General features: G+C 34.0%; 1 protein-coding gene across 1 annotated transcript; it reads left to right on the top strand.

Annotated features, from left to right (window-relative positions):
* The first annotated feature begins 1,154 nt into the window (after positions 1 to 1,154).
* On the top strand, positions 1,155 to 18,617 carry LOC132185413 (potassium channel SKOR). Its single transcript, XM_059599190.2, has 13 exons — positions 1,155 to 1,360; positions 4,497 to 4,721; positions 4,814 to 4,877; positions 5,433 to 5,772; positions 6,181 to 6,476; positions 8,396 to 8,476; positions 11,250 to 11,348; positions 12,109 to 12,333; positions 12,514 to 12,702; positions 15,202 to 15,277; positions 16,139 to 16,433; positions 17,202 to 17,323; positions 18,260 to 18,617. Exons 1-13 carry the CDS (start codon positions 1,155 to 1,157, stop codon positions 18,505 to 18,507), a joined length of 2,466 nt encoding a protein of 821 aa, XP_059455173.2. The 3' UTR covers positions 18,508 to 18,617.
* Positions 18,618 to 19,509: the final 892 nt, after the last annotated feature.

Here is a 19,509-nt window from a genome sequence, read left to right as displayed (position 1 = left end):
GTGGTGCTTGTGAATAGAGTTATGAATCAAACTTAAATTATAATGGTGATGAACATTATGTAATGATTACGGTATTATGTGATGGTTACTTAGTAGATGCTTTGGTAGTGGTAACTAATTATGTTGGTAGTTTTACAAATATATCTATACCCAACTTTCACTACTTATTTTAAGTTTAAGGTATTAGTAGTAACACTCTTAGTTAATTATTAGCTAATTAGTTTATTGGCGTTACATTAGGCTCCCCTAAAAAACCCTTTAGGGGGTGGTCAGACAACCTTGAGGAGTACTCCCGGTCGCCTCCAAGTTAGAGAGTGATTTAGTGACCTCTGAATTCTCTTTCAAGGATATTCAAATCGACCATTAGGTGAAAAGGTAGCCCGAGCCACTCCGAAAACCCTTCAAAGGGAAGGTCGGACCACTCTTTTATGCTAAAGATAGTCCAACTACCCCAAAACCTCATTTAGGGGCGGCTGGACTCCCCACCCCCAAGTGAAGGAGTAGTCTAGCCATTCTTTGGTGGCGGAGAGGGGAGAGCCACCCCTCGACCATCTTTTATGAGTTTTTTCCTTTAAATTTTTTTATGTGCACAAGTGATAATATTTTATTATCTTATATGACTTTTTTTATACATGGAACTAAATTTTCATTTACGTTTTAGATGGTAAATTAACGGAGAGAGAGAGAAATTGGAGGATTGTCCAATGTTTGGTTGATGAGAAAATTGGATAATTAATTTGACTAGATGATAGAAACTATTGCAAAATATTCTTGTGCATTTCTCTTTATTCCAGTGATTTACTAGTAACTGTAACAGTAAAAACAAAACAAGACAAGATCATCTTCATTAATCAAACAAAGAGATGTCTAAATTAGATTTTACACTATCCGAGGATGCATAAAAAAAATAGTTTTTATCTGTATTTTACTACAAATGGAAAGCAGCATCCTATTCGAGAGGCTTTTACTGATTTGACGTTGAAGTCCACTGATTCTCTTGGTCGTCGTAATCTTACTGCTGTAAATTCCGACATATAATGCATGCACCTAACAAAGTTAGTGGAATAATAGAAGATAACAATACTATATAAACGTAGTTTTCAATCCTTTATATCTTCACTCTGTCAAGAAAACAAGAAATAGATCGAGCAATCATGAGTAGCGGAGGAAGGAGAGGAGGAGGAGGAGATGAGTCGGAAGATGAAGGATGTGAGGTTGAAGAAGACGCCGGCAAGGGGTCGTGGAAGAGGAATTTGGCGGCGGTGTTGGGAAGAGAGTTGAGTTTTGGAGGTGGACTTGGAAGAGACGCCGCTCCCGCCGGAAATAGATGGGAAAGATTAATCATTCATCCCGATAACTGGTGCGTATGGACCATCTTCTCTCCGGCCTCTGATTTTTTTTTTTTTTTTTTTGAAATAAATAAAAAATACAAATAGATTTTTTTTTTTTTTTTTTTTGGGGGGGGGGTGGGGGGGAAAGAATACAAATAGATTAATAAAAAAGCCAGTCAACTTATTAATCATGAGTATCAACATCACTAATATTAAAATACATGCTTTTTATTATTATTATTATATATATATATATATATATATATATATATATATATATAAAGGTGGTCAGGCCACTTTTAAATTGGCTAAAATTGCTAAATTATATTTGGAAAAAATCTACATACTCCCGTCAAACTACCACTTAATTGACAATATTTCTTCAAATTTTCAATTGTGACAATGTTCCCTTTCAAACTATAAAAAATTGTCAATGGTCCTCTTTATGACTAAATTACCCTTAGTAAAACTAAAAAAATAATAATAATAAAACTTCTAGAAAAAACTTAAAGCTAATAAAAAAAAAAAAAAAATCTAAGTGGTAGATTTTTTTATTTATTTTTTTTTAATTTTAAAAATCATTTTTATAAGAAAAAATATTTAAAAAATTCGATTTTTTTTTTATAAAAATTGAAATTTTTCGTTTTTTTTTTTTTTTTTAATTTTTTGTTTTATATATTTTTTTAAATAAAAATTTCCTTCTAAAAAAAATAAAATTTTCGTTTAAAAAATATAAAAATTTTCGTTTCTTCAAAACAAAATTAAAAAAAAAAAATCATTTTTTGAAATAAAAATTTCTGTTTAAATAAAAAAAAATTAAAAGTTTCGTTTTAGAAAAAATAAAAACATATATTATTTTTAAATTAAAAATTTTCGTTTTTTAAAAAAAAATTCTTTTTTTTTAAATTTTTTTAATTTTTTAATTTTTTTATTTATAGGTATATTTTTGTCTTATTAAGAAATTTATAAGGATATTTTTATCTTTTTGCTAGTCTTGAAGGGTAAATTGACAATATTTTGGTAGTTTGGGGGGATATTATCACAATTAAAAGTTTGTGGAGAACATTGTCAATTGGATGGTAGTTTGATGAGGGTATGTTGACTTTACCCATTATATTTTATAGCCTTGGACTAATTTTCCTAATTGGAGAGTGATTTGGCCACTCCTTATTATTATTTTTTAAATTATGTTTGTTTTTGTTCTTATATTATAATTATTATTATAGGGACACATGGCACAATATTATTGGTGTTGACGACGAATTTCGTCAAATTTTAAATACAATACGCATTCAAAAACCTATATATATATATATATATATATATATATATATATATATTGGTCACCTTTTGGGTTACTTTTTATACCCTAACCAATTATTTGCATCTAATACCCTAAGGAATTATTTGATTCTGAAATCTTATGAACTAATTTTATATTTTTATTAAAAATTTAGACGGAAAAAGTGACAGAATGATTGATTTGATGCATCAATTCTTCGAAAATATATATATATATATATATTATGTTCCCCCCCTCCCCCCAAAAAAAAAAAAACAGTATTGAGTGCATCAAAAAATCAACCGACCAAATAGAATCTAGTACCAATAAATCAACCTACCACATGGCAATGATAAGTTGGGTTCTAGGAGGTGGGACATTCACTACACCCCACCCATGTGGACTAGCCATTTTTTTTTGTCTATCTTGAGGAAAAATTCTAAGGTAAATTAATCCTGATGAAATCATGTATTTGAGATAGCAGTAAATTAATTATATATCACATTTTTTTACCTTATAATAATAATAATAATAATTATTATTATTATTATTATATATTTTGACATGAGGGGGAGTTGAGATTCGAATCAATAACCTCCGTTTCATGAGGTATGGTTTCTAGCTGATTGAACTACTCTTCGGAGACTAATTATTAGACAATGTTAAAGTGATAGACATAATCAATTATTAGATGTTAAAAAAGAAAATTCAAAGGTTGGTGAATACGATCAAAGTTAACATTGTAGAATAATGAGAAATGTTAAAGGTCAATAAATTTTTCATATTTAACCCATATTTTATTTACAAATTCAATAGATCAACCATTAAATTTGTAGGGTCTACCATTGACTTATGTGGAATCCACCTAAGTTCACAAATCTAATGGTTAATTTGTAAAATGAGATATGCCATATATAAGGAAAATATTGACCCATAGCATTTCTTTATGATAATTGTGAGATCAAAATATAATTTTTAGTGTTACCAAGTCAACATGTTAGATATAAAATATTTGAATAAATCTTAACTATCCACTACACAATCATTATCTTCTAAATGAGAATAACTTTTATGTGATTGTGGCACAAATTTATTTTTTTGTGCCTTCCAATGAGAAATTGACACCTCAATTTAGTACAGTTTTTTTTTTTTTTTTTTTTTTTTTTTTTTTTTAAAAGACAAACACATTAGATCATATCCAAATCTACTAAAAATTAAAAAAGCTCACCTTACATATGTGAGTTTGTGACATAAAATGTACTTGTTTCCTTTTTTTAAGTTGTACTAAACTAAGAATTCGGCTTGTATGTTGTAGTTTTTTAATCACAGCATACAAGCTGTTAAAAAATTGAAGGGTGATGATTTAATTAAAGTAATTGAAGAGTTCAGATCTCTCATAATAAATACCAATAAATAGATGAAGTGATTGATGAAAGAGAAAATTAGTCTTTATTATGACAAATCTGTGCCCTTTAATTACTTTAGTTAAATTCTCACCCTTCAATTTTTTAACAGCATAGATGCTATAGTTTTAACTACAGCATAGAAGCCAGAATCCTCATTTGCAATACTTTCGTTAATTTTATTGTTTATATATATATATATATATATATAGATTTTTGTGTATACTTTTGGATATATTAATAGATTAATAGATTTTTGTATAGTAATGGCGTATAACTATAACTTTTTTTATTTTTATTTAATAATAATTTGCTGACAAGATTAAAGGCACACCAATCCCTAAGATTTTTATTTTTTATTTTTAATATTCTCGTATCATATAAATAATAAATTGTAAGAAAATTATAAAAGAGTTAAGGAAAAACAAATATATATCGAGAATGCAAATTGATTTGAATACGATGGGGGGAGCAACGCAGGTGGTACGTGGCGTGGACGCACCTCATTCTGCTATGGGCGGTGTACTCCTCCTTCTTCACGCCCCTGGAGTTCGGATTCTTCCGGGGACTCCCGGAGAACCTCTTCCTCCTCGACGTCGCCGGCCAGTTTGCATTCCTCATCGACATCGTTGTCCGCTTCTTCGTCGCCTATCGCGACACCCACTCCTACCGCATGGTCTACGACCGCAATCTCATCGCCATTCGGTACCTGTTTTCTTCTTTTCCTGCTTTTAATCTGTTGTAACTTTGCAAAACACAATTGGGTTTTTCATGCTTCGTGATTTTCTTGACTATAGGTACTTGAAGTCTCGGTTCTTTGTTGATTTACTGGGTTGTTTCCCCTGGGATGCTATCTACAAGGTACCGTACACTGATTTTCACCTTTTGGTTTGGTTTTCCGTTTCTTTTATTCTATCTGGAGTTCTAATGAGCTCCAATAAGGACAGACACTTTCTGGGATTATCTATGGCATTTGCATACATTATAAGTTTATTCCACAGTAAGAGCTCTGGCATGCATTATCTTGAAGGGAGGCATTTAGTGCTTACAATTCCTAAACCCATAAAAGTGAAAAAAGGAAAGGAAAATGAAAAAGTGAAAAGGTTTGTTGGATGATATGTTACAAATAATATGGTCAATTCAGGACTCTTTCTTTTATCATCAACAACATTATATTTTTCCTTACCATTTGTGATCAATTACTGTGTCACAAGTTGTTTTATTCTGGAGTGACTACGCAAGGTGCTTATTGGGTGTCTCTATTCATCTTTTTTTTTTTTTAATTTTTTTTTTTAAAAAAAATTTATTGTTATTACATTGTTGCTTCATATTTGATTGCATTATTGTGAGTTTGATACAGCGAACTTAGCTCAGTAACTCTATATATGATGATTTGAACACAACTGCTCTGATCAGGCTTCGGGTAGAAAAGAGCCAGTCAGGTACCTATTGTGGATTAGGCTAAGTCGAGCACTCAGAGTAACTGAGTTTTTTGAGAAGTTGGAGAAAGATATCCGGCTAAATTATCTCGCAACAAGAATTGTGAAACTTTTTGTTGTTGAACTCTATTGCACACATACGGCTGCCTGCATCTTTTACTATCTTGCTACCACTTTGCCTCCCTCTGAGGAAGGTTACACATGGATAGGAAGTTTGAAGATGGGTGACTACAGCTATTCACACTTCAGAGAGATTGATCTTTGGAAGCGTTATGTAACATCTCTCTATTTTGCCATTGTTACCATGGCGACTCTTGGTATGCTTGTCTATGATTCTCTCTTGAAGAAAAACAGATATAACTAATAAGTTATTGATTATTTGTACAAGTGACACTCAAGATTTCTATGCGTGTGTGCGAATTAATGCTCTATTTTAGAGCTCATCTCTTCTGACGTACGCCATAATGGTTGTTCCTCATGAACATCTAAAATAATACGTCTATTTTCAAAAAGTGTTGATAATGACTCCTTATCATTTTTATATGAAGCAGTGCTATGTTGTAAAGGTTTTCTCTGATTAAGTCTAACACAGTACATGTATTTTAAAAAATTTGACAATGGTCCATTCTCATTACCGTATGAATTAGTGCTTTTTTCATTCTGAGTTTCTCATATCAGATTTGGGATGCTTCACTGTATGTGCTGATACTATGCTCTATTTGCAGGTTATGGAGAAATACATGCAGTCAATGTCAGGGAAATGATATTCATTATGATTTATGTATCAAGTGACATGATTCTTGGTGCTTATCTGCTTGGTAACATGGCAGCATTGATAGTAAAAGGATCAAAGACAGAAAAGTTTAGGGATAAAATGGCCGACCTTATCAAATATATGAATAAGCACAAGCTTGATAGACAGACAACTAAGGAGATCAAAGGCCATCTACGATTACAATATGAGCGTAGCAACACCGAAGTTGCTTTACTTCAGGATGTTCCGGCCTCTATTCGGACTAAGGTGTTGAAAATTTTTCATTTGCCTATACACCATCGGTTTAGCTCATTATTCTTAGCATGTTGTATGCTTGATAGAAATCTTTGGCTCACTACCTATTAGCTTAAGATTTTGGGATTGATGTTTTTCCAACATGATATAAGAGGCTGGCTTTTGTCTATGTGGTTTTGAGTCAAGTCTTGTTATCCCCCGTTTCTGGTAATTCTTCTGTTCTGCATGTGCAGGGTCCATATTTAGTGCATAATTATTGGAGCCTGCAAAAAGAAAGGGGTGGGGAGGGGTGGGGATAGCTTGTGGCATACATGATATAAATTGTTGGCCAACTTCCTAACAATTCCTTGCTTGATATTATAAGCTTTTGTGACAGATAGTTCCCTCAAAATTCCATATTGCTTTACTCGATAAGTATGGTTTTAAAAATTGTTTTATTCATCTGTCAATTATTATGGTAACTCAGTGTATCAAGATGTCAACCTGAGATCTTATTTCGGTTTGATATGCCCACTTACAGAAATATGCATTTGTGTATTCTTATCACTGAGTGGTTATATCAGTTTTTTCCCCATGTAGATGTAGAAGGAACACATACATCAATGATTCCCACTGATTTTGAATGATTTTCTTTTTCACCCATACCTTCAGTTGCAATTTTTTGAATGGCGGGTGGTGAGAAGGATTAGACCAACTAAGAGATTGAACGTCTCTGACAATGAAATAAGGAGATAAAAGTTTCTGAGTGGTGATGATGGTCTGAGATTTCCTGTAATTTCATTAGAATGAAAAGCTATCATGCAGAAAGGTCTCTATTCTTCATATGCAAGTGTTTTTTGAATATTTGAGATTCTATCAATTTCTAATCTTAGGAAGTGGGGGTGCGAGTGAATTGTCAAGCTTTTATTTTCTTAGAGTTCAATTGAAATTCAAATATATGGACTATGGAAGCTATTGAAACATGCAATAATCTTAACTTTGGAGGAATTTGTTAGAATACTAGTGACTTTGGGTTGAATAGGAAAATTAGTTTCCTGTTTATAAAGTTTTAGCTCATTATTACTTATAAATAACTGAGAAAGTGCGAATTATCCCTAGTGCAAATGGCATATCATTACCTCTAGCGCATATGGCATCTCCTCTCCTTATGAAAATATGGTCGAGAGTAAGGTCATCGGCTCGAGACCAATTTGTTGTGTGTGTTGTGTAATTTACAATAATAAAAAGGGATAAGTTTGTTTCTTCCATTAATATAAAATTGCCACCATCTTGTGTAAAAGGTTCAGCATTGAATATTGCCTATTTTTCCATCTAAATGATGACATTTTCTTTCAGTTTCACAATATGTTGGACTAAAACTGTAGACCCCTGAATTTGAATGCAAAATCCCACCTCTTTTTTGAATGGAAGCATTACTTTAAATCCAATTTGGTGTGAAGACTAGAGTTGAATGCTGATATCCGAATTCTCCGCATATTAATTACACTTTGAGGGACCATTTCTCCCGCTCTGTCTTCCTCTTTTCCCCATTGGATGACTCCTCCCTCAACTTACTTTATTAATGAAATTTAATCTTTCACAATTGTGTCTTTATAGAAGTATCACTTATCCTCATCAGTGTGATCTTATAAGTTTTACTAAATGTATCGGTTTTCTTTAAGGAAATAATTCAGAATTGGGAAAGTACAAACTGATTGCAATAATTGTGTAAGATGTTTCTCAGAATCACTGCAATTACCTAGATTTGTGAGTGGATAAGTTAGAAGAAGAGTTCCTGACCCAATAGTTAGGGTAGAATTCATGCTGCAACTTTTTAGATGTTGATTTTATATTGTCCATCGCATGTACCTGTTTTCTTTTGATGCTTTATGAAGTTGTGGAAGTTTTTGAATATTATGTCTGTACTACAATTTGTCTTTTCTTCTGTGCAGATTTCACAGAACTTATATGAGCCATATATTAGAGAAGCTTCTATATTCAAGGGGTGCTCTTTGGGATTCATCAAGCAGATTGTAAGCCATCTTGTTCTATATGTAAAGTAGAATGTGAATTCCAAAGTTTGAGCACCTATAAATTCAGTTTACTTTTTCTGTTTCAAAAGTTGAAAGTCACATGATATGTACGAACTTGATCACATCCATTGACTTTAGAAGTCTCAGTTTTCCTTACTGCCAAGGATTCCATTTCAACGGCAGACAACTGACAGCCCTAGTTTGACTCTTTACTTGCAAAATTCATTGTTACTATTATTAGGAATTGTTTATTCATTGCAAGCATTACCATAACAACTCAGTCTATTCTTCTAGATTAGTTTTTGATTTCTTACTTAAGATTTAAATTTTGGAACTTGAACATTAATGGTTTTCCTGCATGATTAGCTATATGCACAAATTTGTCTTGAATCATATGCTGCTTTTGTTTTCAATGGTTAGGTGGATTTATTTCAGAGGAATGCTATCCATTGTTATCTCCAATTGGTCAACACAATTTTTAGTATAGAAAGGCATGCTGCATTTGGTTTTAAAATGTCGATAGTCTATTTACATGTGATGGTGCCATGCCTATGCCTTACCTAGGGCTCCCACCGGATTCTTCTTTTCGGACTATTCCAGTACCTGATTTTATTATTGAGCTGTGAGAAGAGGTTTCTGAGTTTAGAAGGCAGTAATTGTGAAAAGCAGAGGGAAGATCACACTGATTAAGAGTACTTTGTAGAGGCTTCCAACCCGCTTTTTTACTTATTTAGAAAAAAAAAAAAAAAAAAAAAGAAAAAAGAAAGAAAGAAGGTTTTCGTACCTACTTTATGTGGTTCCATATACTGGTATAGGTGGCTGAGCGACTTGAAGAAGGTCTTTATAGCTTGAAACATGATGAGTTTAAATATCATTTGTTTCAATGGGATAACATTTTAGTTACAAGTTGGCAGTGTGGGAGTGAGGAAGCTGAGGATCTTAAAAGTTAATTGTCGGAGGACTGAGGTGGCTAGCCTTTGACGAAGAGTAGAGGGTTTGAAATATATATATATATATAAACAGAGAAATATTATAAAAAGCGAGTGGGTTTGAAACATAGGGAAGGATGGAGAGGGTTTTCTTGTAATGGTCGGAGATCAACAGAGTTTCTTTATAAAAACAAGTGGATTATATGCAGATCAGATGTTTAATGGAAGGGTATAGGAGGCGAGTACTTTTGTGGCAGGATGTTTGGTGTGGGGATGTATTTTTGAAGGTTGTATCTGCTGACACATTCTCTATTCCTGTGGATAGAAGAGCGACTATGGTTAGTAAGCTACTCTGAGAATGAGGTTAGCTTCACCAGTGCAAGACCTAGAATTGAAATCTATGGATGCATTGTTTCAACTGTTACATGGTGGTCATGCTTTTGGTACTGTTGAGGATGCTATAGCTGGCGATTAGTAAAATTACAGGCATTAGAAGCATGAAATTCTCGTGGAAGAGCACTTACCGAGCTTGCACCCCAATGGAAGTGTTCTTTTGTCTATGCTAGTGCGAATGGGATGGGGAGAGACATTTGATATTTTCTTTTAAATTGTTTGATTAGTAGGTCTCTTTGGATGTTGTCTTCTTCTTTTGGGTGTAGATGAATTGAGCCAGAGACATTTTTAGAGATGTTGTGGTTTGGAAGCCACTGACAGAAGCAGGAAAAGTCTAGATGCGGTCCATATGGAGGGAGACGAGTAGTTGGGTCTTTCAACTTGTTGAGCTTGGACGCAGGAGATAAGTTTGCTGAGGACACTGTCCTCTTGGTATTCTATCTCCTCTTCCTTCTTCACTGGTGGTTTTTTTTTTGGACGATATAAGTTTTAGACCTTGATCTGTTTTTTTTTGGGTGCTTCTCTTGTATGCTTACTCTGTGCTATAGAGGTACCCCCTTTTTCAATGTTTTCCTTTATAAATTACTTACTGAAAAGAAAGGGCATAAGAGGAATTTGAATCTAATGGTAAGCTGAATTTAGTTGCAAAAGATTGAAAAAAAAAAAAAGATAGTAGAAAGTGTATTTCTCACTCACACATCAAATTTAATTGAAATTATTCCTTAACAATGTGTCTTTCTCACTCACACACCATATATCATTGAAATTATAAATTATTTTATAGTTTACTGTTCAAAGATTCATATTTCCATTGCATTAGCATCGCATTACAGATCAAAGCTCAATAGAGTTTCATAAGACTGGTTACCAAAAGAAAAATTTGCTAGCCAGTGAAGATCTGAATGTTGGCAACAAGTATACTGCTCTTAAAATAAAATGGCACTGTAAAATGTCCATCAACATCTAAATTCCAAGAGTTGAGCAATAATCAATTAATTTGCTGTAATGGGCACTCTATATGGCTTATTTATTTATTATGTTTATACTTAAAAGGGATAGTATTGCATTATAAAACTGTGGGTACATACCCAAATGGCAGGTACGTTAAATGAGGTTGCATTCTCCATGCTTTCTGGTGGCTATGATAGCATCAGCGTCTAGGAATTTTGTTCAATGCATTTATTTTACTTGGGGCACCTTTTAGTTTAAGCTGAATGTGTTGAGGTAGACTGTTAGATTGCCTTGTTTAGTGTTTGGATCTGATTTTATGAATAAATGGTTTCTATTATGTGACCCCCTCTTATATTTTTTCCTTATTTTGTTTGCTCTCTCTATAATGTCATTATCTGATATCTCTTCATAATTTTCAATCATATAAAACAGAAGTGATATCATTAGAAGCTTAGCTTCTTTTAGTGTAAATGGCTCTTATTCATTCCATGGTTTATCAGGCAATCAAAGTCCAAGAAGAGTTTTTCCTCCCAGGGGAAGTGATTATAGAACAGGGAAACATAATAGATCAACTTTATATCATATGTCATGGCGAAGTGGTATGACTTTTTCCTTTTGTTTTTAAAATGACTTCAAACACCAATATGTCTATCTTTTTATTTGTTTGTGTACTTGCAACGCAGCATTTTTATTTTCTATATATGGTATTAGATGATATGACCACCGCAAAATAATTTAGCAATTTTTATTCTATAAACGGTATTCCTTTTTAAAAGTAAAGAGATCTCAACTTGACTGAAGCCTATTTATAGAGTAACAAGATTGAAGAATAATGTCTGGCATATCCATACTGGCCATTAATTCAAGTTTTTTGATAACCCTTAACACCTATCTCTCTCCCTATTCTCCCTAGGGATCCCAAAGCTTTTTCCAAAGGAAGAACAAAGCTTTTTCCAAGGGAAGAAGAATTAGTGGCCTTGGGGTGGGATGAATACCGTTGGAAGTGTGAACAGAAATACGTTTAAGCGCTGCGGGTGTTGATTATATTTTACATTTTTATTACATATTTATCTCAAGAATCTACATATTTACTTCTGCATATAACCAAGCAGAAATATCTCTAAGTATAATCGATTATCAATTTTAAGAAACCTAGAATGTAAAACCAAAAAAATATATACTTGACCATTAATCTTAAGAATATCTAAAAATATATTTATATATTGGATTTTTTTTTTTCTTATTTGCATGTTTAAGTTTTAAGTATTAGTATATCTAGACGTATGTGTCTGTCTTTGTGGGTATTTGTATCTATATATTCTTGAATTGTAGGCTTGATGGATATGATATTATCTACAGGATGAGATAGGAAAGGTGGAAGATGATGAAACAGAAGAATATGTTATGCGTTTGCAAGCACATAGCTCATTTGGCGAGGTTTCTTTTCTTTGTAACACTCCTCAGACTTATACAGTTCAAGTTCGTGAACTATCTAGAGTCTTGCGACTTGATAAACAATGTTTTAAAGAAGTCTTAGAGATATGTTTTTCTGATGGACGGATAATTGTGAACAACCTCCTTGAGGTAACTGAGCTTGGAAATATCAAATTCTTTTTCCTCCTTCCATTTGAATTGAGATTAGTTGTGTCAGTTGCGGAAAATTGCTCTCTATTTACATAAAAGACAGAACTCTAGTTTTATCTAGTTAGGAATTTGAATTCATGAGTCAGTTATTAGTATTCTAACAATTTTTGTCATTGACAGGGAAAGGACTCCAATGTTCGGGGCAAGATTTTGGAATCAGATATTACATTGTATATTGAACATCGTGAATCAGAGCTGGCTATGAAAATTAATTGTGCTGCTTATGATGGAGATTCTTATCGAGTGAAACGTTTGATTAGAGCAGGAGTTGATCCCAATAATACGGATTATAATGGAAGATCACCTTTGGTATGGAATATAAAGTCTAAGCTACATTTTAATTTTTTGATAACAGTGCACTAGAATACCTTACTGACCTTTTTAATTACTTTTAACAATGTAGTACTATTTCTCCTCACTATATGACAAAATTTGACAACTTTGGTTCTACAAAATTTTTAAATGAGGGAGAGTTTTGTGAATCATCTAATCTATCTAAATTTTTAAATGCCACTGACATCTTGATTCTTCAGAATAATCCTTCTAGATGTTGATATAGGAATCACACACATAATGACATCATTTCCACTTAGAGATGTGAATCTTGGAGGATTTCGAGAAGTGTTGTGGACTGAGGTTTAGAGTGGAGTGCCGAGGAGTTAGTGTGGGATCACATTGTGTTGATATGTGAGTAGCATGGCTGAAGAGCAAGGATAATGGGATTCAATAGGGGAACATGAAAGAACATTGTAGCATGAGTTCGTGGTGATTTGAGTTGTGTTAGTAAATCTGTAAGCAAGTTCTTTTAATGTTGTATTAATGCCTGGCACACTTTCTGTCTCATTCACTCGGTAGTAAAACCTAGGGATCATTTGAGGTATGAGTTTTTGAGGAGGTTGCTAACTCTCTACAAGGATGCATTGGACCTTCTTCGTTTCCCTAAGTTCTATAGGCTTGTCAAACCACATTAGGCATGTTTGAAGGTCTTGACTTACTAGCAAAGATTGAGGGTAACACAGTGGATGACTTACCTGTTCCTTGGGAGGTACAACCTCTCTACAGCCTTTTTTGAGGAGATCAGGCTTACATGTCATTTTGGTCAATTGCTACTCTCACACATCACTCTTGTAAAACCTAGTAATTTCAATGTACCTCACAGGTGATGCTAAGTTGTGGTGGCAGACCCTGTTGGATTATGGTGCCAATCCAGGAAGGCCAACAATCGAGACATGGGTGGAGTTGCTACAGATGCACTAAAGAAGCTGAAGCATACAACCTCAGTGCGGGAGTATGCCAAACCGTTCAGCTCCTTGATGTTGGATATCAAGGATGTGTTGGAGGCGGACAATCTGTACAACTTCATTCGGGCCTATAGATGTGGGTGCAACTAGAGAGTAGACGACACAAAAGGAGAGAGCTTTTGAGAGAGCAATAGACCTTTCGTCTTTGAGACTATTTCTGGCCACTGACATCTTGATTCTTTAAATAATCCTTCTAGATGTTGATATAGGAATCACACACACATAATGCCATCATTTTCGCTTAGAGATGCAAATCTTGGAGGATTTTGAGAAGTGTTGTGGACTGAGGTTTAGAGTGGAATGCAAAGGAGTCGGTGTGGGGAGTGCATTGCGTTGACATGCGAGTAGCATGACCGAAGAGTAAGGATAATGGGATTTGATAGGGGAACAAGAAAAAACGTTGTAGCATGAGTTCCTGGTGATTCGAGTTGCGTTGGTAAATCTGTATGCGAGTTCTTTAAATGTTATATTAATGCTTGGCATACTTTCTGTCTCTTTCACTCGGTAGTTGAACTTAGGGATCACTTGTGGTATGGGGTTGTGAGGAGGTTGGTTAACTGTTTACGAGGATGTATAGGACCTTCTTCACTTCCCTAAATCCTACGAGCTTGTCAAGCCACATTGGGCATGTTTGAAGGTCTTGACTTACTACCTAAGGTTGAGGGTAACACAGTGGACGAGTTACGCATTCATTTGGAGATACAACTTCTCTACAGCCTTTTTTGAATAGATCAGGCTTACATGTCATTTTGGGCAGTTGTCATTCTCACACATCACTCTTTTAAACCCTAGTTATGAAAGTGGAGCATCAAGTCAATATCTCTTATGTAGGCATGTGGTTTATGTTCTCTTGCAATTGGTGACTTGTACTTATTCGTTCCAAGAACCTTAGTGTGATGGTGAATTTTAATTGATGCATTTATATGGCTTTGCCAGTTGTGTTAACATGTTCACTCTAAAATGATATTTAATATGTGATAATTTTAAACTCCATTTTTTAAAATTATGGTATTATGACAAAACTAGGGCTTATAGACTTTTCTGTAATGAGCTTTTAACTATGAAGTCTACTTTAGTGTAAGCTGGTACTGATTTTGTGCCCCATGTCTATTCTGTCATTTATTTATTTTTAGTTAGTAATTCAATTTCATTAGAAAGGCGTAGAGTGGTGCAACCCTAATAGACTGGAAGTACAAGAGAAACTGCTTGAGGAAAAAAAAAAAAGACAGCAAGTAGAAGAGAGAAAAAAGAACAAAAGTCCAAAAAATCAGTAAAGCTAGAACATTGCAAACTATAAACTATTAAACACCACTATCCATGTATAAAGGGATTTAAACATGATATGTTTTTGTTTAAGATTATGAAGTTTGCCATCTTAATTATGGTCCCCCCCCCCCCCCCCCCCCCTCTCAATTACTACAAATGAAACAAATTCAACAAAGTCTGGCATGGCCTATACTCATATTTAGTTGTTGTTTTTTTTTTTTTTTTTTTTTTTGGTTAACAGCATATTGCTGCATCCAAAGGATATGAAGATATTGCTCTTTTCCTTATTGGGCTAGGAGTGGGCATCAACATTTCAGGTAGGCTTTTCAACTACCTGTACTTTGATTATCATCAAGGGTGGTCAGATGTGCCCACTTCCTGCATTTTGTCATCCTGTCCATGGTTTGGTGGGCTCCCCAACACATTGCCCCTTCAGTCCAACACTATCAAAACTCTGAAATGTTTTCCCTTGTCTAAGTTTCGCCTTTGTTTGCCAGCATAAAAGTAATAGCAAACAAATTCAACAAACTTAAGGAAAAAACAGGATATTGCTATATTTTGAAAACTACAAATTAGAGTATTTGACTAAAATGTAAATCATGGAAAAATTGAAGTTATAATGGTGGTCTGACAGAAATAAAAGCGGTTTGGATGAAATGGATTTTATCTAATTAAAGATCTATTCACCATAAAATGTATAAAAGGCTTCTAAAATTACTTTTCGATATCCTAAAACCTTAAGCTGGTAAGAATGGGTAAATTTAATTATTTAATCAATACTTTACAGTCCCCTTCACTTGTGGGCTTAAACTCCATTTTAATAGGTGAGATCCAACATATAGAATATTTAATTTAAATGGAGGGTGAATTGACGGAATTAGGGTTCGAACTTAAGACCTTTGGCTCTGATACTAAGTTGAAAAAAGAGAAAGTAAGGGAGAAGAAGAATTCTTGTATTCGATATATTTCTCCATACGGTTGGTTACATAGGTTTAAATAGAAAAAACCTAGAACCTAATATGGAAAGAAATAATTGAATATTACTTTCAAATCAAATCACATAAAATCAAAATAATACTGGGCCTAAATCAAGGGAATAAATCAACAGTTTTTAGTATATATTTAACAGAATATCAAAAGAAATCTAGTAATAACTGTTGTTTAACCATGTGTACCAGATAAGTTTGGAAACACTCCTTTGCTTGAAGCCATCAAGAATGGGCACGATCAAGTAGCTTCTTCGCTTGTTAAGGCAGGGGCAGCACTTAATATTGATAATGCTGGTGATTTTCTTTGTATGACTATTGCAAGGAGGGATTTGGATCTACTAAAAAGAATTTTGGCTAATGGCATTCATCCAAATGCCAAAAATTATGATCTCCGAACACCACTTCACCTAGCTGCCTCAGAGGGGTTATATACAGTGGCAGAATTACTTCTAGAAGCAGGAGCAAGTGTTTTGTCAAAGGACAGGTATAAGTTGAATAATTATATGCTTTTTAAGACAAGGATGAAGCATGATCCTTTTTGAGCCTCTAGCAGCTTTGCAAGTGCAGAATATAAGATTGTACAGTGAGGAAGTTGTTTTGACCGATTACATGTTATGCTCTGCTTGATGTATGGGTTAAATATGTTTTTGCGTGTGCATCATCCAGATTTTATCATCATGTTCAACAAGATATGGGTTTCATGGTTGTTTACACTATTGATCTTTCGATGAGTAATATACATGTTACATAACATTCAACTAGATATGTTAGTTTGACCTAAATGGTTTAGATGGTCTTGTAAAGAAAGAATGTGGCTCAGTAATTGTTTCATTCTTTACTTTCTGTTCTTTGAAGATGTAGATATAAACTAGGAAAAGGGCTAGCATGGTGTATACTTTTCCCTCATGATGAAATAAAATTCTGGTTGATATTTCATTAAGCTTCAAAAAAATTACTTTGAAAGAAATTTCAGTCTCTCGGTCATCAAATTTCTATCATAGTTAGAAGACATTAAAAAGACGAAAGGAGACAACTAGTCTGCACTGCCAGTCGGTGTCGTCAAATTTCTATTGTAGTTAGAAGACATTAAGAGGACGAAAGGAGACAACTAGTCTGCACTGCCAGTAGGGTGAACGAAAAAAAGCACGTAGGAAATCAATAATGCTCAATGACCTAGGCAAACCTTTATGTGCTTTTTGCTGTTAGAACTTTGCGAGCTAGAGTAACCTTTCAGCCTGTATTCTACATGCAGATGGGGAAATACTCCACTTGATGATGCGTGTATAGGTGGACATAAGAATTTGATGAAGCTGCTAGAAGTGGCGAGAACTTCTCAGTTGTCTGAGTTATCTGATTGCTCTCAAGGAATTCGAGGTACGAACAAAATTGTAGTTCTTACATATAGCATTACCATCCTCAATTATCTGGTTAGCAATAAGCTGTCAATTTCTTGATGGGATTTTACTGTACAAAAAATTTGTTGCTGAAAAAAATACTTGTTACTTGATTAAATTTGAAAATAGTTTTTCTTTGGCTTACTGACAATATAATAGAAATTATTATATTGTTTTTCTTTGAACGAAAGGCCTGCCCAAAAATAAGGATTTGATACTATGTTGAAGAACTGATTATCCCAAAAAGCTTAATCTTTTAGGAGATGGGCCGAACAATGTGATTCAAGCTTATGTACACTACCAGTGACACATACAATTCCTTGTCACAAACTTCCCAAGCATTATTGTAAAATAGGATTTTATGGAAAACAACAATTGAACATACCAAAGAATGGATCTATAGGGTGATGAAGGCAGCGAGTGATATGAAGAAAATCCAGAGGAAGAGCTAGTTTCTCAGAAAGAGGGAGCTAAGGAGGATATAATTGCAAACAACTGGAGGCAATTAGCAATCACTTTTATTGAGGAAATAGATCCATACACTTGTTGAGAATAAGAAAATATGGAAATTCTTAGAATGTCAAGCACATATGGGAAAGGAGCTCGTCAAGGGAGGCAATCAAGGAAGTTGGATACCAATCAAATATAATATCGTGGCGAAAAATCAAATCTTTCTTATCCGTTGCATTTTGTTGATTCATTAAAATTGAAGAACTGTTAATTTATTTCCTACATAACTTAACTCTACAGTCATCATGATCATATTTTACCCAATGAGGGAATCGTTTTTGTGTTATCTCTTTTTGTTTGTTTTGCCCTTTTCCTTGGCCTGAGTAATTTCTTGCATCAAGTGATTTGTCAGAGGTTTACCCTACTACTCTCAGTGTGTTTACAACATTTCTATTGGCAACTACAGATGAAACGCGTGAGAAGACATGCACAGTGTTCCCCTTTCATCCATGGGATCCCCAGGAGGAGAGAATAGAGGGAGTTGTGTTGTGGGTTCCACAAAGCATTCAAGAGCTCATCAAAGCAGCAAAGGAGCAGTTGAAATGTTCAAGTGGCACTTGTATCTTGTCAGAAAATGGGGGTAAAATTTTTGACATAAACATGGTTACCAATAATCAGAAGTTATATCTGGTTGGTGAAGCACAAAGCAGGTAACTAGGGTGCCTAGAGTGATTTAATGTTTAGCAAAACTGGGAATAATTATCCTACAGGGGGACCTACACGTTAGTTATATGTACCACTAAGCAATTTTCCCCCTTTCTAAATGCTAAGCATGTCTATAGTTTACACACTCAAACAAACACATGTATGTAAGCACATTATTATAAGAAACACTCTAAATATCCCCAAGGGTAGCTCAATTGGCTGTGAACCACGCATCATGAAGTTGAGGTTACTAGTTCGAATCTCCCTTCTCCTTCCCTTGTGTAGACATGTCAAAAAAAAAAAAAAAAACTCTAAATATGCTTACTTTCTTTTGGTTTCCCTAATAATTCTGCCCTATAATTTTTATAAAATAGATTGCTTTCTTTTGGTTTCTTTTGGTCCTCTGTCCTTTGTTAGGATTTTTTTGGTTGAATCTGATGGAAAATGGGTCACGGGTCACATTTGATACACTTGACTGAAAATGACAATAATACCCCTGCATCACATAATTTTTTTTTTTTTAAAAGGATCAACAGAAAAAAAGACATAAACTTATTTGATTATTTTTATTAACATTAAGTAGTCTTTGTATAAACTAATAAGGGAAGTAATGTTCAAACTAATGATAAATCTAATCTTAAAATAAAACTAATCTTAATTCTAATTGATAACTAATAATTCTTACTAGATAAAATTCTACTTTAAGACAAAATTTAATTCCCTCCTAATTTTTATTTATGACAATGTAAAAGAATTTTTCCCTAATTGTCACCTTACAAGTGATTGGCTAGTTTGTCATGTTGCAACTTCCACTATTCACGTGCACCTCCTCCTCCATCATCGGCCACCACTCAACAATCCATTGGCCCCCTCCCTCACGCGTGTACCCCACGCACCGTTATGACACGCGTAGGCTACATGTACCGCCGCTCCTTTTGTTCTCTTGTAGCAGATTCATCACTTCACCTTTTGCTTTCCTTCTGTAGAGTTATTTTGGTTAAGCAAAAATTT

Source organism: Corylus avellana, chromosome 7, assembly GCF_965113065.1.
Source record: "Corylus avellana chromosome 7, dhCorAvel1.hap1.2, whole genome shotgun sequence".
In the NCBI taxonomy this organism is placed as follows: Eukaryota; Viridiplantae; Streptophyta; class Magnoliopsida; order Fagales; family Betulaceae; genus Corylus; species Corylus avellana.
This window is presented reverse-complemented; position numbering and strand designations above follow the sequence as displayed.

Bases quoted from the DNA above. Each gene is read 5' to 3' on its own strand.
- LOC132185413 (XM_059599190.2), top strand. From the start codon at position 1,155: ATGAGTAGCGGAGGAAGGAGAGGAGGAGGAGGAGATGAGTCGGAAGAT. The intron at 6,477-8,395 runs GTGTTGAAAATT...TCTTCTGTGCAG, and splicing joins CGGCCTCTATTCGGACTAAG to ATTTCACAGAACTTATATGA. The intron at 17,324-18,259 runs GTACGAACAAAA...TGGCAACTACAG, and splicing joins TTGCTCTCAAGGAATTCGAG to ATGAAACGCGTGAGAAGACA.